This window comes from Megalops cyprinoides, chromosome 22 (assembly GCF_013368585.1).
Source record: "Megalops cyprinoides isolate fMegCyp1 chromosome 22, fMegCyp1.pri, whole genome shotgun sequence".
Lineage (NCBI taxonomy): Eukaryota > Metazoa > Chordata > Actinopteri > Elopiformes > Megalopidae > Megalops > Megalops cyprinoides.
Genome location: NC_050604.1, coordinates 7,200,103 through 7,222,119, shown reverse-complemented (window position 1 = coordinate 7,222,119; position 22,017 = coordinate 7,200,103). Strand labels below are relative to the sequence as shown.

Genomic DNA, 22,017 nt, shown 5'->3' with positions numbered 1-22,017 from the left:
TTAGTAGATGGTTAGTAGCACTGCTGGCATTTAGAAAGTTGTAGCTTAATCAGAATGTCTGTATAAAAAAATGGTATTGCGGATGGATTCGATTGGCTGATTGCAACTGTCAGTCAAGAAGTTTGGCATCAATTGGGAGAAGGCTGTTCCGGAAACGTGTGTGGGTGGTTTGGTGAGCTTCCAAAGCAAAAGGGCCTTCGTAGTAGGAGCAGACAGTGTTGGGACTCTGTCTGCGTGTTTAACACAGACTTTCTGTGAGATGGCCCAGTGCACATGCATTTGTTGTTAGGCCTAGGGGACCCATTTTGGCTACATTTGAAACAGTAAGCAGGTCTGAGACAAATAAGTCTGGTATTTTTGTCGTGTGTAATTTGTGGATGTTCTGTGGATACAGTGCTGTGCTGATACAGTATGTAAGTGGTCATGTGTTGCCTGTTGTATTTTTTTTGTTGTTTGGAAGGGGGTGTTGAACAACTGTTTTTGCTTCAATCTACAATGGATTGTTTAATGAATGGCATATTTGTAGCCTGGAAAGTTTGTGTCAGGAGTTTATTTGACAGTAAATTAGGTTTAGCCACCTAAACTGGCAAGCTGCTCAAATATCTTTCCTGTCATAGTTTGGGGACATTTAATAATGTTCACAGTTTTCCAGTACCCAATGTCCAGTGTCAGCAGTACTTGTACTCCAGTAAGCTAATATTGCGTGGGATTCAGTCCTTATGTAAATTATGCTGCAAAAGGCTGCTGGTCAGAGTGTACCTGGAAAGTGGCTTACACACCTTCCGTGTGTAAACAAGCTTCCTGTTTGTGGCTTCAGTGGATGCCCTTTGGTTGGCCCTTATTACCACACTTCATACAGGAATGCCAACATCCTGTTTTTCTGAAGGGTTCTGAAGTGCTTACATGGCATCCAGAGTCTAAAATAGCTGCAGAACATCCAAGCGTGTAACATTAGGCTACCATTTCCAGGTAATGCTTCTTTAGAAATGACTCGTTAATCTTGCACATACACTGTTCTGTTTTCAGCTGTAGCCACCATCTCCCACTGATGAGTCCTCTCTCTTCCTCTCACATTCCCTCTCTCCTTCTTTCTTTCTCTTCTTTCCCTCTCACCTCTCAATCTCACGCTCTGTCACATTCCTCCTCTCCCACTCTCTCTCTCCTCCCCTCACTTCTTCTCTCCATCCCACTATTTCTTCCTGTCTCTCTCCACCCTCCTGTCTACTTCCTTCCATCTCCCTCTCTATCCAATTCTCCCATGTTCTCCCCTCCACTTGCTCCCTCCCTTTCTCTCCCCCACTCTTTCTTCCTCTCTTTCTCTTCCTCTCCCTTCCTCCCTCTTCCCCTCTCTCTCCCTGTCTCTCTCCCTCCCTCTCACCCTCTCTCTTTCTCCCCCCTCTATTCGGCAGGTGCGTGCTCCTCCCCCTCCTGGGTGTCCAGGCCCCCCAGCAGTCCCTCTTCCTTCTGGTGGACTCCATCGATGAGGGCTGCCAGCTGGGCGAGGCGGAGCCGAGGCCCACCCCGGGCTCCTGCAGAACCATCGCCGAGTTGCTGGCCGGCCACTACGAGTTCCTGCCCCCCTGGCTGCTCCTCATCTGCTCTGCCCGCCGCCAGAACAAAGCCGTCACCAAGCTCTTCACAGGTAAGAGTGACCCATCACCCGTGCCCTGGATAGGAGGGAGCTGATCAGTCCAAATCCTCATTAAATGGCCCTTACGCCTGTTATACAAGAGAATAAAACCCAGGGAAAACACCTAGTTGGATGTTTCTACCGTTTCTCACTGATAGGGGAATTGGCTTGCTGTGTGGTGGGGTCATCCAACAAAACACACTCCCTGTGGCTCATGTTCAAATATTTGTTGACAAAAATCATTTCAAGCTCCAGGTAGATGCACTGTAGCTTGTAATCATAAATTCAGCTGCTGTTGCTGTTTTTCCAGAGAACGGTTCTGTAGAATAGGGCCATTGTTGACAAGTGTGATCAGATGCTGTGGTATCCACAACATCACCGCAGTCAACGGCAGGTGTTTCATCATTGCTGTGGAATAGAAATGGAATATTTAAAAAAAAAAAAACAATCATCCAGGTAAATGTTGTGGATCTAAAAGGTGACACTGATGTCAGAGGATATGAAATGCACAGTTATCTTGCCTTTGCAGTCAGTTCCTTTTTTCCACCATTCCCCAACACTGGTAGTTCTGGTAATTGTGGGCCTTTTCTCCATTTGGAAATGAAGTGCACATTGCGCTCACCCTGTATTCAGCCTTAAAAACGTACCTTGAGAGTCTGTCTGAGTGTTGAGGCAGATGGAACACCGTGACAGTGCTCAATAGGCTCTCAGCGCTGCTCTGTGAGAAATATAACCCAGGGAAAGCTCTTGGGCAGCTGTACCGTAAAATTGCATATCTGCTTTGTAAGGCCCATCCATCAAGCCCTTTCCCTGGGTTTCATATTCAAACACATGGCTTTTTTTTTTCTTCTTCTAGAAAGCCTCAGAAAATGTCACGTGGCAGCTAGGTACGCATATTAAATGATAACTGTAAAGTAAATAACAGAGGATTCTGGGGAGGTGCCCTACATGGGTGTAAAGTTTGGGGCTGGCGTGTGAACGGTGTGTGGGCGGGGGGACTGGGGCAGGCAGGAGCAGGTGGGGCTCGGTGGGGCACAAGCCCATGCTCCTGCACTGAGCCACTGCACTGACAGAGCGTTACTCATGCCACACGCTTCCGTGGCTGACCTCCTAATCTGACCCTGCCCTCCTCACGCCGCTCTTTCTGTGGCCCGCCAATCAGCCCACAACCCATAGACCCCCTGGGGATCACACTCGCTCCGCTTATGCCGAACGCGAACACGGTCCCAGGCTCGACCCTCCACAAGGTCATTCCAAGCAGCCGCTCAGCTGCACCCTGCTCCTAGCCATTTTTGAGCAATTTTTGTAATCCTGTTTTTGGTTTTTCATTTTACAATGTTGTACCTTGCTGCATGGTCTTACGGGATAAAAGTACACAGAAATGATTGTTTGGAGCCAAAGGGGGGCTGGATGCTGAATTAAAAAATCTTTTTGCTTCTCTTTTCTCTGCTGGTTATGACAGCGCCCAACATGATTCATTCTAAAGAGCTCCTGAATATTCTGTGTTGTTGGTTACATGTCTGCATTTTAATCAGCATAAGAGCCCCTGTGCATTTTGAACAGGCTTTCTTTTGTGTTTTGATTCAATCACAACTCACTTTTCATCATGTTATGACCTCGCATTATTAATAATTCATCTAAAAAAATAATCATAGAGACCTGTTGCAGTTCAGAATTTATGATAATTAATGTTACTCTTCTGTAATTTAGTGTTGTTACAGAGGTTTATTTGTCCACTGGTGATGAAAGAATATCATTTGTAATTATGCTAAGACACTCAGAGAGCAGATAGCCAAGGGCAGTCAGTCTGTACAGGACAGCTGACGAAAGCTCCGGGTGGATTTGGCTGTAACGTGGTGAAATTGTTGGCTCTGGGACTGAGCAGAAATGATTTGATCGTTGCACTGCTATGTCAGCTGTTCGAGGTGGTGGAGGTCTCCGCTTTACCAAATGGCATCGCTTATTTCCAGCTTTCGCTCGGAGGCAGCAGGCACGCCGAGGGCCACGTCGTTAACCACACATCTGACAGAACAGGATTGTGGGAGTTTAATTTGAGAAGAGATTGGCTGATCCTCATGGACGTTGGAATATGTTTGTCATGTCTTGGCGGGCAGTACATAGAGGTTTTGAGAAGAAAAGGGGAAAAAAATTGGAGCAACAGATTGCCTGTTATTCCTTTTTCTTGTGTCTTCTCTGCCAATGGGAGGTTCTTGCTGTGTGAGCATTGCTCAGCCCTGAGATTGATAGCAAGAGAAAGCAGCAGCTACTGTGTAAGCTGAATTGGTGCTGCATGTGGGAAGAGTGTGGGAAGGGGGTGGGTTTACTTAAAAATGTAACCACTGTTGCAGTGATGAAGCTCAGGAGAAACCCTCCATCAAGACGGGAGTTTAGAGGTTAGGGTTTCTGCAGGTCAGACAAAAAAACCAAATCCAATAAAAACTTTCCCCTGTGTAGCTAATTGCTATTTCCAAAATACTTCAGAAAGAGGTTCTTCATATACCTCAGGAGGTGCTGCTCAGTCTCAAAGGACCCCATTGGGGTGTAGGTGTGCCATTTTTCATCGTGTGGGTTGCACCGTACACCGTTAGCTAATACCAGTCACCGCTTGCAGATTGTGTTGTTAATTAAGGTGATTGGATCTTTTAGTGGAGTTGATTTTTTTTGTTTCACTGGGAATATTACTCATGGTGCAGATGAACAGTAGCATTAGGATTTGGGAGGTATTGCAGTTGACATTTCATTTTGTGATTTTCATTGGAACGTTGGTATTTGCAGTTTGTGTTCTCTGTCGGTCTGTCAAAGTTGGTTATGTTCTGCAACTCTTGAATGCGGAGGGGAACCTCAAGCGTTATAAATGTTTAATTGCAAGGTATTTTATTTCCCTGTGTTCTGTTAAGACGCTCATCCTCGTGAGACTTGAGTTCATTACACTGGATATGAGAGCTGCTACAGGCTCCCACTGAGAGCTGTCACCGCGTTTGGCCCAAGAGCGCCTAATCCCCTGCCCCTGGTGGCTTTGTCAGCGCCAGCCGCGGGTGCTTTCTGCAGCTAGTGAATCACGGCACAGGGAGGCGTCTGCTTCGCGTCAACGTTGCGACACCTGGCTGCGGACTCGCCGGCATGACTGGGATTAGCGTCCTGGGACCGGGCGAGAGGGAATGCAGAATTTTAGCGAGCTTGACAATTTTGCCTGACTCGGGTGGAGTCAAAGAGGATGTTCTCCTGCCTGGTGATGTCAGTTCAGTGACAATCGTTCACAGTTGCGATGGCAAGGACAACGCAAGAAAAACAAACTTGCGCTTTGATGAATTTGAAATTGGTTTCTGCTGTGGTTAAAGAGGTTTTGTACAATTCCTTTGCTGTGGCTTTTTAATGGATCGTCATTGCATGTTTGGTGCGTGCCATGGAAACTTCATAACAGAGGGATTGAATAGTTACAGATTAGGCCTTGCACAAGTCACGCACTGTTGTAAACACACTGTATTTTTCCTGAAACACTTGCACAATTTTTGACTGCTGTATTTTAGTTATTCTGATAGCTACCTCTGATTATGCTTTATGCCGGAGTTGTTTTAAGTGGATAAGATGATTTGAAGTTGCTATTTAGACAGTGATTTGCCATAAGTATTATGCTTGCTATCAGAACTGTATTTTTTTAAGGCTCTGCAAGTTTCCGTGGATGTGGGTCAAATCCACAAATGGTTGCATTAGCCTGTTCCTGAACAATCCTGTACAACAACATGCAGTTACAGATAAGTGAAAGCTGTCAGATGTTTCTCAAACACTGTGTACTGTTGTAATCATTTTGCTGCACATTTTGAAATCAATGAAATGAAACCATTTGAAATTTGGGATACTAGATTAAAATATGTGTCACAGTATGACCATACTGCAATACAGTATGCATTACAGTACATACAGTTCGCTCTCTGTCTGTTTGGTTGAGGCTACTGTCTTCTGCTCGTCTGGCAGGCAAGCCCCCGTCATTTTATCAGAGGAATACCAGGCGCAGGGCAGACGGGAGGGAATGGATTTCGCCAGTCTGCTGCTAATGGAAATGCAACGCCCACTGGAGGCTCGCAAGACTCACGGCTGTTCCCTTCATCATTCAGCCAACAGGGCACGCTCCTCATTCTATGGCATGGTGTAGTGGTTAGCAAGTCCAGTTATCAGGAGATGGAATGCTAATGTACCTTTGAGCAAGGTGCTTAACCTAAATCACTTTCGTAAACATTCGGCTGTGTAAAGTGGATAATATGGAGTATAAGGCCACCTGCTTTTTAAATAAATGATGTAATGGTATTACATCTCACTGGTGCATAAACTCCAGGTGAGGTCAGTTCTTACTTGAGATGTTTACCATGCAGCCCTCGTTTATCAGCTGTATGTAAACAAGGAATGAATTGCCTGGTACCTCTAACCAATGACTTTCCCTGGGGTTTTGTGTTCTCATAGAGCTGCCTTTATCTTCTCTTGAGCTCCCATTTACTTTGCCTAGTGACAGTGATTGCTTGGCCTACTGTGAAACAAGATAATGTTATAACTTTGATGTTAAATACGGTTGAAGTCTTGCTGGTACTGATTTCAGCTGCAATTCCACACATGACGGTTTGAACCCAGGCAGGGAAAAACAGCGCTACACATTATAGTGTGAGAATGGCCACAGCTCTGTTATGGGACCCAGAAATAGATGAAGCAGTGGCACTTAGAGGCCAAGTGTTTGCTAAAAATATGGGCCGTATTGTTCACAAGGCCAGTTTATTTTGGCACTGACAGAGTCGCGGTCTGCGTGGAGCCGACCGCTCCTCACGGCACTGAAAGTTCACGTGTGGGTGGAGCAGGCTCTCGCTTGTGGTTTTGAGGCTGTGGTAGCACTGCGGTCAGAGTGGAAGACCGCATGGAGTAGCGGTCAGGCCTTCAGAGTTCCGACCTAAGGATTAGGTGCCCGAGATTCTAAAGGAAACAAGGCAGCATTATCAAATTAACTCTGATTGGCTAATTGCTTAAGGGTGTCTGAAACCAATGAAAACTATAAGTAAAGGAACACGTGCAATCACTTTTTAATCAGGACAAATACAAAATGTCTTCCTCCATTTTCTTTATACTTCATTATTTTTAAGGAAGTACAAGGATAATTATGTATCATCATTAAATCTCTGATTTTATAAAAAATAAAGAATAAAATGTTTTTGTCCTCATTACAAAGTAGTGTGAACCAGTTATTTATACCATTAGCATTCTGAAATGACATAAAGTAAATGTCAGAAGAGGTTTCCTTAGTACAAGGAAAACGATACTCCCTGTAAACAGCCCAGGGAAAAAAAGAATCTAACTTATCAAAGTTGTTTAATTCACATGAACAGTTTCTATACTGCTTTGCACTGATCTGCTGATACTAGCAGTTTTGAAGCCCATTGACAGAGAATATATCAGTATATTAAGTTTTATTTGTTTTAATGGACTTGGAATGTTTAGTTAGTTCTATGACAAAGAACGAGTGAGGCTGAATTTACATAGGATTGTTTTGATTGATATTCCTTTGCATCATTTTTCCAGACAGGGGAAGCACTGATGATTTGAAAAGTCCTAAGTTTCAGTAATTTTAGATGAAGTGCATTGTTCCCCCTCCCAGTTTCAAAGAGGATATCACACTTCAAGAAGCTGAGACACTTTTGAGGTCATTCTAAAAATTCCACCAGTTTAACCATCTGTGCGCCACATACAAGACTCAACTGACACTCGCCTCACTGACCACATTAGTCTAAGCTTTGAGCATAATCTGCGTACCACTTAAGTGGATGTCAGAATACCTTTGAGGTACGGGGAGCAGTGGTAGAAATGAGTTAAAGTTTGCTTTGGCCGCATTATGAGCCTGCACAAATAATGGGTGCTGGTTTTTTACCTTTATCTGGGGCTGGCATCAGATAGCAGGCGTGAGAGCATTCAAAACCAAACTGCCTTGGAACGAACTGTAGGAACCGGGAGCACGGGAAAACAGAGGGCGGAGATTAACACAGCATTTACCATGTGATTGTTGGCCACAGTCATGGTTCTGTATCTGTGCTTGACTCCTTTGGTTTAAAGGGTTCATATTTATTCACTTGTTTTCTGACTAGGCCTTCATATTACTGTATTGTACTCAAAATGCTATACTTTATATTCTTTGTATTGTATTTTGTGTTATTTTGTTTTGCTGCTCAGCCATTACTGAGGAAGTGAAAGAGGAGAGCAGAGCTGAGCCAGTGACAGTGGTTTTCAGCAGTGCGGAGACAGTGCCAATTTAACCAGGCCTCGAGCGAAATGGGACAAGCAGGGGAGGAAAGCCAATTTAAGGACCTAAAGGAGCAGAGGCCTCTGAAACAGAAATGGCTGCCTGTAAATTCTTGCCTACCCTGTATATTTCCTGACCTCTGCATGTTGTTAAACCCTCTTGGTGTTTTCTTTTTTTTTTCTGATGGGAGTGCGTTTGTCAGTCTGCCCAAAATTGCTTCTGTCCTACTTACAAAGCTACATGCCAGCAGAAGAACTCTGTCAACCATGTAGCTTATACAAATTTCAAAATGAAATCATGCATAGGTGATCCATGAATATTTTGAAATATATGGATCTGCTTTTAAGTTGTAGACAAGAAAAACAGGATGAAGGAGACAAATTGAGTGGGATACATGTAGAAAGTGCAGCTCCAAAGCAAGAGAGATGAAGGCAAGGGAGAGACTAGAGAACTGATGCGTAATGTAAAAGCAAATGAATCTTGATGTGAAAGGTGTTGTGCTCGCAAGTGCAGTTAGCCTAGGTCTTGGCTACAATGCCAGCTACGTCAGGGCTCTTGGGTCAGATCGTCTGCTAAGAAAATAAACAGTGCAATCTGACACATTCTTGCTTGCTGCATTTCTGTTTATTGAAGATGAATGGTCTTCACAAAAAGACACATAGCAGGAAAAACAACAATAGAATGAACTACTGCTCAGCCGATTTGTTTGAAGTGACCCAACTATGACTGACTGTGTTGCTTTTACACTCTTGATTAACCAGGTGAAGGGTGTTTTTTTTTTCTTTTTTTTTTTTCTTTCTTTTCAAATGACTGGCTTTGTAATCCATTCAGGCAGACATGAGTCATTTCTGAGGTCATTAATCTTCGGATTATTTGCCCAAGGTTCATTTTAGATTATTATTTTTTCCAAAAAGCAAACAGTTACTTGTTGAGGTTCTCAGAATGAACTGTTGAAACACAATCTGCCCATTAGCTGAGATAAACTGTCTCTCCCTGCAGACACATGAGCAGGCTTCCTTGGTCTATGTATAGAAACTGTAATTAAGACAAAAATATTTCCATTTTTCTCTGAGGAAGGGTGGGGCGAAGTGTAGCAGGTTGTTTTAAATGTGTTTTTGTCTGGCTCATGTTCTAGCACTGTGAAAAAACACTTCTCCCCTTGCTGTTTGCATCCCAAAGTAACCGAACCCTGACATAGGATTGAAATGACGTAGTATATTTATTGCTTCTAATTCTGCAACATTAGAATCTGTTGTTTACTGGTCTTCCATCTTGGAATTCGACACTGTTTTTCTTGTGTTGCACATTTTTTATTATACAGTAAACCGCATCATGATGGATAAGTAAAGCTATAGGGCAAAGGCTTTGTAGTGATTGCTAGGCTACAGGTTACAGGGTACAGGCTTTATACTGCATGTAACGAGCTACAGGGCAAAGATTTTGTATTGATTCTGACTAGGCTATACAACGAAGGCCTTGTGCTGATTGTAACTAGGCTACAGGGAAAAGGCTTTGCACTGTGTGCAGTTAAGCTATAGGACAAAGACCTTGTGCTGAATGCAACAAACCCACAGGGCAATGGCGCTGTGCTGAATGTAACTAACCTAAAAAAGGCATTGGTATCCTCCTGCTAAAAGGCTATGTGTTGCACGTGGCCCTCTGCCTCACCTGACCGTGAATCTGTCACCACCCTTCCCCTCCAGCCCCTCCATCCACCTTTCTCTTTTAACCTGTCGTCACTTAGCGATAGCACGCACTCTCCACCGCTGATCAGAAAAGAAAACAGCGGGCCTGTTTGTGCAGCAGGCCATAGCGTGCATACGGAACTTGCCCAGCAGCTGATGGCAACCCTGGCCTGAGGATGGCTGCGAAGGTTAGAGCGTTCCATACCCCTATCCTGGCTCCCCAATTTTAGGATATTAAAGGATATTACATATTTCACTGGCTCCTATTCTGAAGATTTTGGTTGTTTTTTCACATCGTTGAATCTGAAGGGTGTTGTTCAGCACTGACCAGCAGTCATGTCTTTAAGTTGGTCATTGGCTGGCTCAGTATCTCCATCATACAGGCCTACCTCCCTTACTTTACCCTATGTTTATGTCGCTGGTAGGTCATATGTAGTTGGTAGTTTCACAAACAAATCATTGGTTATGTTTGCGGTTTTACTTTGCAAACTTGACTTGGGTGGGATGGACTCATGTAAAGCTTGTTTCTCTCCCTGAGTACACAAAGATAAAGGGGATAAAGGGATGTGTTGTGGGGAAGGTGCACAGGTGGCATCCAGAGTAAAAACACTGCTTTATAATGAGAAAAGCTGGCCGTCCAGCCTGTCGTGACTCCTCCTATGCCTGCCCTAGATCTAACATTCCAAACTTTGCACTCTACATGTGCTCATGGAGGTGCGTCACTGTGAAAAGAAGTTATTAAAGCTAGTTTTTTCAACACATTTCGCTAATGTATGCCCCTTGAAAATCAGTGCAGCTGTCTCAGCTAAGCTTAATTAGTTGTTCAATGTTGTGCTCTTGGCCCCTTTGAACAACTAATTACTCATAATCCATGTCGCAAGTAATTCATATAAGGGGATCAAATAAAGGGAAATAATTAATTGCAGTAAAGTTACTTGCATCATTGTGTAAGAACGGATACATTTCCAGAAGACCCATATCTGTAACAGAGAACTTGAAGCCGATACTTGCTGCTTAATGATGTCATATCCAGAGCGGTGTTCAGTGAAGGGCCCAATCAAGTGTAATTAATGGAGAGCTGAGCCTGAATGAAAGCCTGTGTAGTGTGCTCTCAGGATAAGCCCTGAGAAAGGCGTGGTGCGGTAGTCGTGTGTGATGCAGTCATCCTTCTTGAATGAAATAATTCACTGATAAGTATTGCTGCAGAGTGATAATCTCACTTCACTTGAATTCAGCAAATAGGATATGGGAGATAACATTGACAAAATAAATGAAGTATTGCACAGAAAACATCATTCCATCTGCTGACATATTTTCTAGAGAACAGAATTATTTTGGCCTCCAAACATATTCCAGTTTCTCTTATGAAGAGGATGTCATGTTTATTTGAAGTTTCCACGTGGCTAATAAGATGCGTTTGTCACGCAAGGCCGAGAACTTCACAGCACCGCTTCCCAACGTCCTGAAAAGTGGCCCGGCTTCACTCCTGGTTCGAGTGCTCAGCAGAGGGGGGGGGAATTTTAAGATCGCCCCAAGAGAGGTCACCTAGGGGTGAGCTTCAGCCATGGCAGAAGATATCATTCATCCTGAGACTGGGGAGTGTTACGAGCAGTGATGGGGGTCAGATAACCTAGACGGGCAGTACGCTGAGATCACAGTACCTTTTTATTTTGTGGGGTGGGGGGGTAGGATTAACAAACGCATGTTGGATGACGCCATTTTTTTCCCTTTCAACCATTACCCTGCAGTCAAGCTCAGCCAAGAGCTTTCTGTCCTCCCGTCTTCAGAAGGGCTGTTAAAATTGATAGCTCTGTGAGAGTGCGGTTGGCTGCAGGTGCTAGCTCACGGTTCTCACAGAGACTGACGGCCCCCCGGTGCAGCTGTGCCGCATCACGGCATCTCGTATCGCGATGACACGCGGTGACCCGCCATTAGTCACGCTGCTGGGATCGCGCTGCAGGTGTGCTGCTCTGTAAGCTAATCAGGCTGGTACACCTTTACCTGCCGTGTACCGCGAGTGTTAACAGACAAGGGCCCTGTCGGCACAAGCTTGTTCTTCTTGGCCGTGGAACTTTCACACGCAGCATTCATAGTCTGCTTTTTGCAAAGCATGGCAGCTTATACTACTTTTAAAACAACAAGTGCTGTTCTCTGTAAAACATAAAACAAGGGGAGCTGCTTGCTTGGGCGTATCATGCATCTGTCAAACCCTCACAGATGTCCATCAAAGATTATGAATATGTGCATCTAACGAATGACGTCCCTGTTTAATTTACCCTTACACTAACCCACCCCACCCCACCCCCACCACTCCTCCAGTCGTTTTCTGTTTACGCCAAGAATTTCATTTTAAGCATCAATTTGATGACCATATTAGTAGATAGGTTAATACTTTCACAGAACAAACTTACAGTACTTATTTAGTTATTTCTCCTATAAAGCAATAAGTAAATAAAGGGTGATGTTCTGTGCAGTACAAAAGGAAACAGGTTGAGTGTTTCACTCTACTTTGTAACAGCAGAGGTTTATTCATCCCTGCTGCGCTCGCCGCTGCGGTGCTAAATATAAGTCTGTCAGCGGCTCTCTCTGGTCTAGCAGGGCGCTCCTGCCCCTTGAAGCTGGTATTTCAGAAGTCAGCTCGGGACATGTCTGGACAGGTTCGGACACGACCGTCTGCTTTTAAAAAGCCGGGACTGCGCGGGGCCCAGGGCGCTGCACATCCAAAGCACGGCATATCTTTTATCGCCATCCGAGAAGCCCGCACTCAGAGCTTTTGTGTGATGAAACCACAGATACAATAACTTTAATTTTTTTTTTTAAATATATATGCCTATCTGGGATGTGTGCGCCTCTGACTCAAAAGATGAAAGCATTGCCATGTGTGCCATCAGTAAAAACAAGCGCGTGTCTAAAAACGACAGGTTAATACGAACAAAAGCCGTGGCTCTCACAGCACAGTCGGGTCTTTGTTGCGTTTTTTTGTCACGGTTAGTCAGAGCAGAGTGCTCGGATGACTGTCATCTTGACGATGGCGAGCTTGGAAAAGAAAGTCACGCTTTTGTTCCTGTGAATGGTGAGCCCCTTTTTAAAATCACTCACAGAAAATGTGTCCCTGTCGGTTGAAAACCGTGACATTTGTTCACGACAGATTGGGCTCTTGTCGAAATTGGCGGGATCAAACACGGCCACCCATCTCCATTCGCTCGGCCATCAGGAAGCATACGGGCCTTGTCCGCCGCAGTGGTGGCAGGTGATTGTTACCGTGGTGAGATCGGTGAACCGGAAGCCCGTAGCATCTACAAGTAGTTAAAAGGTGCCGTGGAAAACAGATGGGAGCCGAAACCTATCTACGTTTGCTCTTATCGCCAGTGACTCCCTTTTTGATATATTTTGGAAAGCGGATGGATCCAGCTGTCGGGGGAGGCCATGGCAGCGGGGTTACAGGGGATTAGTGCAGGGTGGCTTGGGTTTCTGTTTTTTTTTTTCCTACATACATCACTCATCTCGTACGAGGCGAGGGAGGGATCAAACTACGGTCACACACATGGGCACCGTGTAACCACAGCCCACAAAGAAAAGAACTAAACATTACTTACCGGCAAAAAGGAGTTTCTACCAGCTGAGTGGGGTTAATTTAAGAGAGAGGGACGTGGGGTTAATTTAAGAGAGGTGGATGCAGGATTCTGTCTGCTACAGACAGGGCCTTGTGTCTCATAACGAGTTGCAGCTGGTTGTGATCAGTTGGCCCTGTGATGACTTGTAGCGTAGGGAGTCAGGAGGAACGTCCCTCACACTGCAAACGCGTCAGCTGTTTCGTTTCTGCATTAGCCGACAACACAGGCCCCGGCTCCTCCGTTGCACCTCTTCAGGGTAATGCAAGCTGTCCTTACTCAGAGGCCCTGAACAGGAGAGTTTGTTTCCAAGAAAGTCCCCACAAGAACTGGAAAAAAAGAAAGATTGATTCTTTTAATGGTTGATTTCTGGTTGCTTTAAATTATGGGGAGTAGGGGGTCAAAAACCGCTTTGATATGAGATGCACGGCAAATCAGCTCACAGACTCGAGGGTCATCACGCTTGTGGTCAGATCCCTTCCGAATTGCTCCCGGGGGGGCGAGGGTCTCATTAGATACTGGAGATTCGTCGGCCAGCTCATATTGCCTGCGTCACAAGACCAAAACCATGGGATGATTGCAGAGTGCGTAGCCAGATACCGAGGATAATAAGGATTCCTGATGACACCAGTGGAAAGTGCTACTCAGACTCATTGCCTGGCTGTAGTTTACTGAAAGGTCTGCTTGTGTTCAAATACAGGCCCTCGCTCTGGCAAAATTCAGTTCATTGTTTTATTTTCCTCCTCAAAGTCAGACTTTAGTGGTCCAGTAAGAGTTAGTTCTTCCATTGAGATGGTTCAGGGTAAGGAGCAGTTTTGCCTGAAATGTTTCACTTCATCTTTTCTCTAAAACTCGACTCTTCAAGGTCCGACAGAAGGCACCAAACTTAGGGGACTTAGGCCCACAAGCACACGTGAGTACTTGTCTGGGATTTGAGCTGCAGTCCCCGAATACTTCACAGTAGAACCAAAGAAAAACCGCAGACGTGGGGCAGGTTGTAATTGAAACAGGATGAGCTGTGGTGCACAGAGACAATAGCTCATGGACCGTAACTACCAGCACCAGCCCAGCTCTGAGTTTTTTTATGCAGAGTGCGCAGCAGGGCGTTTACATGAAGTCCGACACGCATAGCTGATAAATTCAATTTAGAATCCATTGAACGCACCCCCCCCATCCTCCCCCACCCCTCTCCGCCAGCTCCGCCTCCTCCTCCCTCCCTCTCCCAGCCGGTCTGTTTCCGGGCCTGTCTGGACCGGACCCAGCCGTAGACTGCTGCAGGAGTATGAGGTCATTGGGATTGGGAGGAAAAGCCAGGGGTCTGCTGGGAACAGTGATGGAAAATACCTTGCCATGATAAAAAGGCTGACGTGACTACTCTCGGAGGCTGTTAAAATGATTCACACATCTTACTGCCTTTAAAAGTCAGGTTTTACACTGCAGGCACGGTATGCAGACTTTGTTCATTCATTGGCTCTTTTTATTCGGTTGTGTGTGTCATTGTTTAGCGTCCAGATTTCTAGCAGTGTTGTCTATTATTTTTTTGCGGTGCGTTTGTTTGCATTCTGCAGGACAATGGTCGTCATCAGTAGAATTGCATCCAGGGATTGAGAGGATGTTCCTGCACTGTTTTCTCTCGAGATAAGATTGGATTATTTTCCACCGAGTTAAGACTTGTTTTCATCAGCACAAACACCCAGAATTGGCTTAAGAGAGTTAGACTGAATTTTGCAAATGAGTTGCATGGTCATGTCATGTTATTGATAGACAGTTGCATGCTGTGAAACAAATGGATGTTTGATCATAGAACCCACAATTGATGGACTTTTTTACTTAACTTAACCAAAATGAGCCTTAAATTTGGACGCCTAGAGGAGCATATATAATGAGGCAGTTTAAACAGTTCCCCTGATCGTTGCATAGGTGGTCTTAAAGGAACCTTTCTCGTTGGAAATGCAGATCCGGATCCCCTTATTGAAAGTACCGTGGATGTGGCTGTTTTTCAGGAAATGTAATTGGAATCACATTATTTTTAATGAAGCAACATCTTGATATTCTGGAAGGACTGAGTACATTTGGGAAATATGTGAACAATGCCTGACCAGTGCCTCTCTCCACCTGTCCACATGGTCTGAGAAAAGTAAAGCTGTGCATCAATACCCCCCCCCCCCCCAAAAGACAATGTAGAGTGGTTTAAATGGAGTATCATTTCCTGTGTCTAATGTGAATTTTGGGGCAAAGAAGACCAAACAAGTCATTTCTGCCCTCTGGGTCTTAATAGCTCCAGACAATGCCAGAGGAAAGTCTAAATGTCAGATAATTGAGGTGGCCATTGTCTGCGAACATCCAACTTATGTCTGATGCCAACCCTGTGACAGTGAGAAAAATGGCAACAGAAAGGGCAGATGGGAAATTATAGTGTCTTATAGCAAAGTCGGCTGTCGTGGTGGAAGCGATAGCTGTAATCGCAATCTGATTTTTTTTAATTGAGCTTTTCCTCTGTTAGTGCATTTAAAAATATCTCCTGAAAAATTATTTGTATTTTTATGTTTTATTAATATGTTGTCCTGGGTGTCAAACGATACACCCTTAAGAGAAAAAACTGAAATTGAATCACTAGTACTTCTCTCTGTTGAAATGTTTTCAAATGAAGTATAAAGTTGGGAAGCTGCTATGATTTTTTCCTCCAGCCTTTTTTGACATATTCCAAGACACACACCAAGGTTAATGTCCCAGTGGCTGGCTACTCAAATATAATGGTTACTTAAATGAGTTACAAAGTAATGCTATGCATGCCAATGTAAATTGCACTGCTGTTTTGAACATTCAGAGTTTGTGGTCATAAATTCCATAAACTCCAGTTTTCCTTGAAGTGTCGTGATTCTGGCAATTTATCCAGGTTATGAACTGTCTTTCCATGAAGCCATTAGTCTCCGGCTGCTAATGGTATGAGACAGTATAACTACGTATTTCCTCACACTGGTACAGATGTAATTCGTCCTTCCTTTCAAGACACAATATTCGTTCTCTTCATATGAAGCCAGTGCAGCTCTGAGATGCACACAGAGCAGCTTTTATGAAACCCCCTTATCAGTTTAAGGTTGTCCATGTCAGTTTTTGCTTTGGTGCCAATAATGTATTTTGGATAACTGCCAGCTAACAGTTATGCAAATGGGATTTGTATTTCCTTTTGAATGCACTTGATTTTTATGGCCTATGATGCATATTCTGGGAATTGTACGCTGACATAGTGTGTGCCATTTATGGCCAAGGGGAAGTGACAGCATATATTCTCATGAGGGTGAGGGAGCCTTTCTGTTTGCCTTGGCTCCCCCACAAATGATCAGTTCCATTGAGTAGTTTATTGTTTCATGTGTTGAAAAAAAAATCAAATTGACCAGCGCCTAACTTCTTCCAAATCTGCGCTTGTTAAATTTCCATGGGTAAAATCTGTTTTGAACTACCACTGTGCAAAAACAGATCAGCTAACACGTAGGAAAATGTGTTTCTTTCGAAGGTGTTCTGTGCCATGAAAAAATGTGTAATATGTTAATACATACCAGAAAAAATCTTTTCTGTATCGCTCTGCATTCCATAGTGAAAATACATCATATACGTAATAGTCTACATTTACTCGAATAATATATTCCATGTCAGAAGGAAGTAAAAACTAAAGAGCAGTTGTAAATTTGATGTATGACGTATATTTGGTCTGTATCACTAAAGCATTTCAGTATTATCCCAGTGACATTTAACTGATTTAAGATTTTCTTTTCTTTGTCTTCTTCCTACAGGTTTTCGCAAAATCAGCCTGGATGACCTCCGCAAGGCGTACATTGTGAAGGACGTGCAGCAGTACATCCTACACCGGCTGGACCAGGAGGAGGCGCTCAGGCAGCACCTCACCAAGGAGACGGCCGAGATGCTCAACCAGCTGCACATCAAGAGCAGCGGCTGCTTCCTGTACCTGGAGCGCGTGCTGGACGGCGTGGTGGAGAACTTCATCATGCTCCGCGAGATCCGCGACATCCCGGGCACGCTCAACGGCCTCTACCTGTGGCTTTGCCAGAGGCTCTTCGTCAGGAAGCAGTTCGCTAAGGTCCAGCCCATCCTCAATGTGATGCTGGCCGCCTGCCGGCCCCTCACGGTCAAGGAGCTGTACCACGCGGTCTGGACCAAGAATATGGCACTGACCATGGAGGAGTTCCAGAAGAAGATGGACATCCTGTCCAAGCTCCTGGTCAAGGGCCTCGGGAGCACCAGGATCCTCTTCCACTACAGCTTTGCGGAGTGGCTACTGGATGTCAAGCACTGCACCCAGAAGTACCTGTGCAATGCAGCTGAGGGCCACAGGATGATGGCCATGAGCTACACCTGCAGGGCCAAGGAGCTCAACCCGCTGGAGGTACAGGAGTTTGCTCTGCACCTCATCAGCTCCAACCTGCAGATCGAGCCCTACAACCTCGCCCTCTGGATGGTGTGGAATGGAACGCCGGCCAAGGACTCCCTGACGACCTCCATCCCCAAAGAGCAGGAGGTGCTGCAGCTCCTGGTCAAGGCCGGCGCCCACGTCAACAGCGAGGACGACCGCGCCTCCTGCATCGTGCAGCAGGCCCTAGAGAGGGAGGACTCCATCCGGACGCTGCTTGACAACGGGGCCTCGGTAAACCAGAGCGACTCCGGCGGCAGGACTTTGCTGGCCAACGCTGCATACAGCGGCAACCTGGACGTGGCCAACCTGCTCATCGGCCGGGGCGCAGACCTGGAGCTGGCCGACAGCCACGGGCAGACAGCACTGACACTGGCGGCGCGGCAGGGCCACACCAAGGTGGTGAACTGCCTCATCGGCTGCGGCGCCAACATCAACCACAGCGACCACGATGGGTGGACGGCGCTGCGGTCTGCCGCCTGGGGGGGCCACTCAGAGGTGGTGTCCGCCCTCCTGTACGCTGGCGCCAAGGTCGACTGTGCCGACATGGACAGCAGGACTGCGCTCCGGGCGGCTGCCTGGGGGGGACACGAGGACATTGTCCTGAATCTGCTCCAGCACGGCGCCGAGGTCAACAAGGCCGACAACGAGGGGAGGACGGCGCTCATCGCAGCAGCGTACATGGGCCACCGGGAGATCGTAGAGCACCTCCTGGACCACGGGGCGGAGGTGAACCACAAGGATGTGGACGGGAGAACCGCCCTCTCCGTTGCTGCCCTCTGCGTGCCCGCCAGCAAAGGCCACGCCTCCGTGGTCAGCCTCCTCATCGACCGGGGTGCGGAGGTAGACCACTGCGACAAGGACGGCATGACCCCGCTGCTGGTGGCGGCCTACGAGGGGCACGTGGACGTGGTCGACCTGCTGCTGGAGGGCGGGGCGGATGTGGACCACGCAGACAACAACGGCCGGACCCCGCTCCTCGCGGCGGCCTCCATGGGCCACGCCTCCGTGGTCAACACCCTGCTGTTCTGGGGTGCGGCGGTGGACAGCATCGACGGAGAGGGGAGGACGGTGCTGAGCATTGCGTCCGCTCAGGGGAACGTGGAGGTCGTTCGCACCCTGCTGGACAGAGGGCTCGACGAAAACCACAGGGACGACGCCGGCTGGACCCCGCTGCACATGGCCGCCTTCGAGGGCCACCGGCTGGTGTGCGACGCCCTCATCGAGCAGGGTGCCCGCTGTACGGAGGTGGACAATGACGGCCGCATCCCGCTGATCCTAGCCGCTCAAGAGGGCCACTATGACTGTGTGCAGATACTGCTCGAGGACAAGTCGAGCATCGATCAGCGGGGCTATGATGGAAGGAACGCTCTCCGAGTGGCCGCCCTGGAAGGCCACAGAGACATTGTGGAGCTGCTCCTCAGTCACGGCGCAGACATAGACTATAAAGACGCTGACGGCCGCCCCACCCTCTACATCCTGGCACTTGAGAATCAGCTGGCCATGGCAGAGTATTTCCTGGAAAACGGTGCCAACGTTGAGGTCAGCGACCCCGAGGGGAGAACAGCCCTCCACGTGTCCTGCTGGCAGGGGCATGTGGAGATGGTGCGGATGCTGGTCAGCTACCACGCGGACGTCAACTCGAGCGACAATGAACGGCGCTCCGCCCTGCAGTCTGCCGCCTGGCAGGGCCACATCAGGGTCGTCCGCCTTCTGATCGAGAGCAGCACGCACGTCGACCACACGTGCAACCAGGGCGCCACTGCACTCTGCATCGCCGCCCAGGAGGGCCATGTCGACGTGGTGCAGGCCCTGCTGGACCACGGCGCCGACCCCAACCACGCCGACCAGTTCGGCCGCACCCCCATGAGGGTGGCGGCCAAGGGGGGCCACGCGCAGATCATCAAGCTTCTGGAGAAGTACGGCGCCTCCACTCTTAACGGCTGCACCCCTTCTCCCGTGCACCCCATGGAGCAGAAGGGTCCCGCATCCGTGACGGGAAAGACGCCCTCCCTCACCAACAAGTCCAACAGCTCCGGGAGCACAGGTCCCGGCGACCTCCAGCCGTCAGGGCGCGGCCCTGCCAACGGGCCGGCCCACGCCTTCAGCTCCCCGTCCGAGTCGCCCGACTCCACCGTCGACCGGCAGAAGTCCTCCCTCTCCAACAACTCCCTGAAGAGCTCCAAGAACTCCTCCCTGAGGACCACCTCGTCCACCGCCACCGCCCAGACCGTGCCCATAGACAGCTTCCACGGGCTGACCTTCACCGAGCAGATCCAGCAGCACTCCCTGCCCCGCAGCCGGAGCCGGCAGTCCATAGCATCCCCCTCCTCCACCACCAAGTCCGTAGGGCAGCAGCCCAGCTCCCCATCCAGTGAGTTTGAGTGGAGCCAAGTCAAGCCCAGCCTGAAGTCAACAAAAGGGAGCAAAGGTGGAAATGGCACCTCCAACAGCAAGGGCGGATCAGGTGAGAAGAAGAAGGCCCGCAACGGAGGCTCGTCCCAGGGCCAGGTGCTGGAGTACGAGATGACCCAGTTCGACAAAAGGATCGCGCTCGCCAAGCCGGTGTCCAACGTCGCCCTGAAAGACCCGCCCTGTAAGATCTTGACCCCGCCTTTGGTGCACCAGGACGTGGGCCGCTCCCAGCAGCAATTCCTCATCCAGCAGCAGGGGGGCGCCGAAAAGAAAAGGAACGGCATCATGACAAACCCCAAGTATCACTTGCAGGGCAATCAGGTGTTCCTTGGCAGAGTGTCTGTGCCCAGAACTGTGCAGGACCGAGGGCACCAGGAAGTTCTGGAGGGCTACCCAATAGGAGAAACTGAACTAAGCCTTAAACAAGCCCTCAAACTGCAGATTGAAGGATCAGATCCTGCTTTTAACTATAAAAAGGAGACACCCTTATAGCTGGTAAGTTGCCATAAGCAAGTCCTGTAGTGATCATATGTTTGTGTTTGTTGAGTTTGTCCCAACTGGTCAGTGTTGTACGTATTCAATCCAAAACAAAATTTTGACAGATTAAGATTTTTTTTTTTGTCATGAATCAGCAACAGAATAAAGGGAAGGATTTATCTTGAGTAATTATTTAAATAACAACGGAAGTTAAATGTTAAATATTGGAAACATGGTTCCACTGGGGCGCCTGAGGTTGTGATGAAGCAAATAGTTGATAAAATGTATTACAGTATTTGGGAAATATCACATTTGGGTCATTTTAGGTTCATAACCTAATTTCCAGTAAATATCCTAGTTCCTCTTATGGAGAAATACCACAAAACATTTTACAATTTCATTGTCCAAATTGAATTTTGATTGGTGAAACATCTTTGCCATACCAATTGCACTGTTAGCTTCTCTGATATTAAATTGAACTAGGATGTCTAGCAAACTAATTTGAGAGTAAAGTGATAGGCAGTGTCGTTACTCCGTAATATTTCAGTCAGTTACTCCTTATGTCAGTGTCTGGTTTTAAAATTCTACATATAATGCAGCAGATATCAACTGTTGAGTTGACTTGTCTAAGATGACTTAATTCCTGCAAAGGTTTTAATGGGAATCGCAAAGTCATCGAAAATCCTATCTAGCTACTTTTTGTTTTTGTTTTGTTTTCAATCCTCTCAAATTGTTCTCTTCTAAAATGTAAAATTCTCCTTGTCCCTTGTGATGAGTCCTTTCTTGATAAAAGGCTTTCTTTGACAGCGTCATTATCGCCAAGCCAAATTGCAGAAATTTAACTGGCCATCAATTATGCTGTCACTAAGAAAATGCAGAAGCTAAGAAACATGGCCTCAGTCAGTATCCTTGTCAACAAGGGACAAAGCTTTCCAGCCACTAAATCCTGTCATTTGTTGCCGTTTCAGATGTCTGGAGTCGCGTTCAACGCCCAGACGTGGGAGAGTGTGTGCCAAAGAGGGCTGTTTCACCCAAACAGAACTGAGTAGGGCCGACCCTGTTCTCCGTGGGGGGGCTGGTGGAGGGTGGCGGTTGGGGGTGCTCAAAATGTTTCGAAAGCACGGAGGAGAATGTTCTTACCGCACACGGATTACACGACTGATACTGCGACGTGCCTATGTTTGTGATGGCCTTCTTAGCGTAACCCTGCACGCTTTTTTTATTATTTTATTTAAAATGTATCAATATTTAATGCGCAGAGTATGCACTTTTTTTTTTAAAGAAAAAACTTTTTTTCTCCCTCTTTTTGTTCTTTAACAAAGCAATTGTTGAAAATGTGCTAAGTGCTATTTTATGTTTACCATTATAATTTTGTGTGCTTATTATTATTTTGTTTTTTCTTATTGTTATTTTTAATTTTCTTGCCTGCAAATGTACTTGTCTTTTATGTCTCTGGATAATTTCTCTTCATGCACTGGTTCTCTGCCTCTCTCATAACTCGA

General features: G+C 46.8%; 1 protein-coding gene across 1 annotated transcript in view; it reads left to right on the top strand.

Moving 5' to 3' along the window:
• Positions 1 to 21,768, top strand: part of LOC118769743 (ankyrin repeat domain-containing protein 50-like) — a 33,830-nt gene extending 12,062 nt beyond the window's left edge. Inside the window, exons 3-5 of the mRNA XM_036517034.1 lie at positions 1,410 to 1,642; positions 16,989 to 20,533; positions 21,484 to 21,768. Coding sequence (XP_036372927.1) covers positions 1,410 to 1,642; positions 16,989 to 20,530 — 3,775 coding nt within the window. The 3' untranslated portion in view covers positions 20,531 to 20,533; positions 21,484 to 21,768. The remainder of the gene's footprint in view (positions 1 to 1,409; positions 1,643 to 16,988; positions 20,534 to 21,483) is intronic.
• The last annotated feature ends 249 nt before the right edge of the window (positions 21,769 to 22,017 follow it).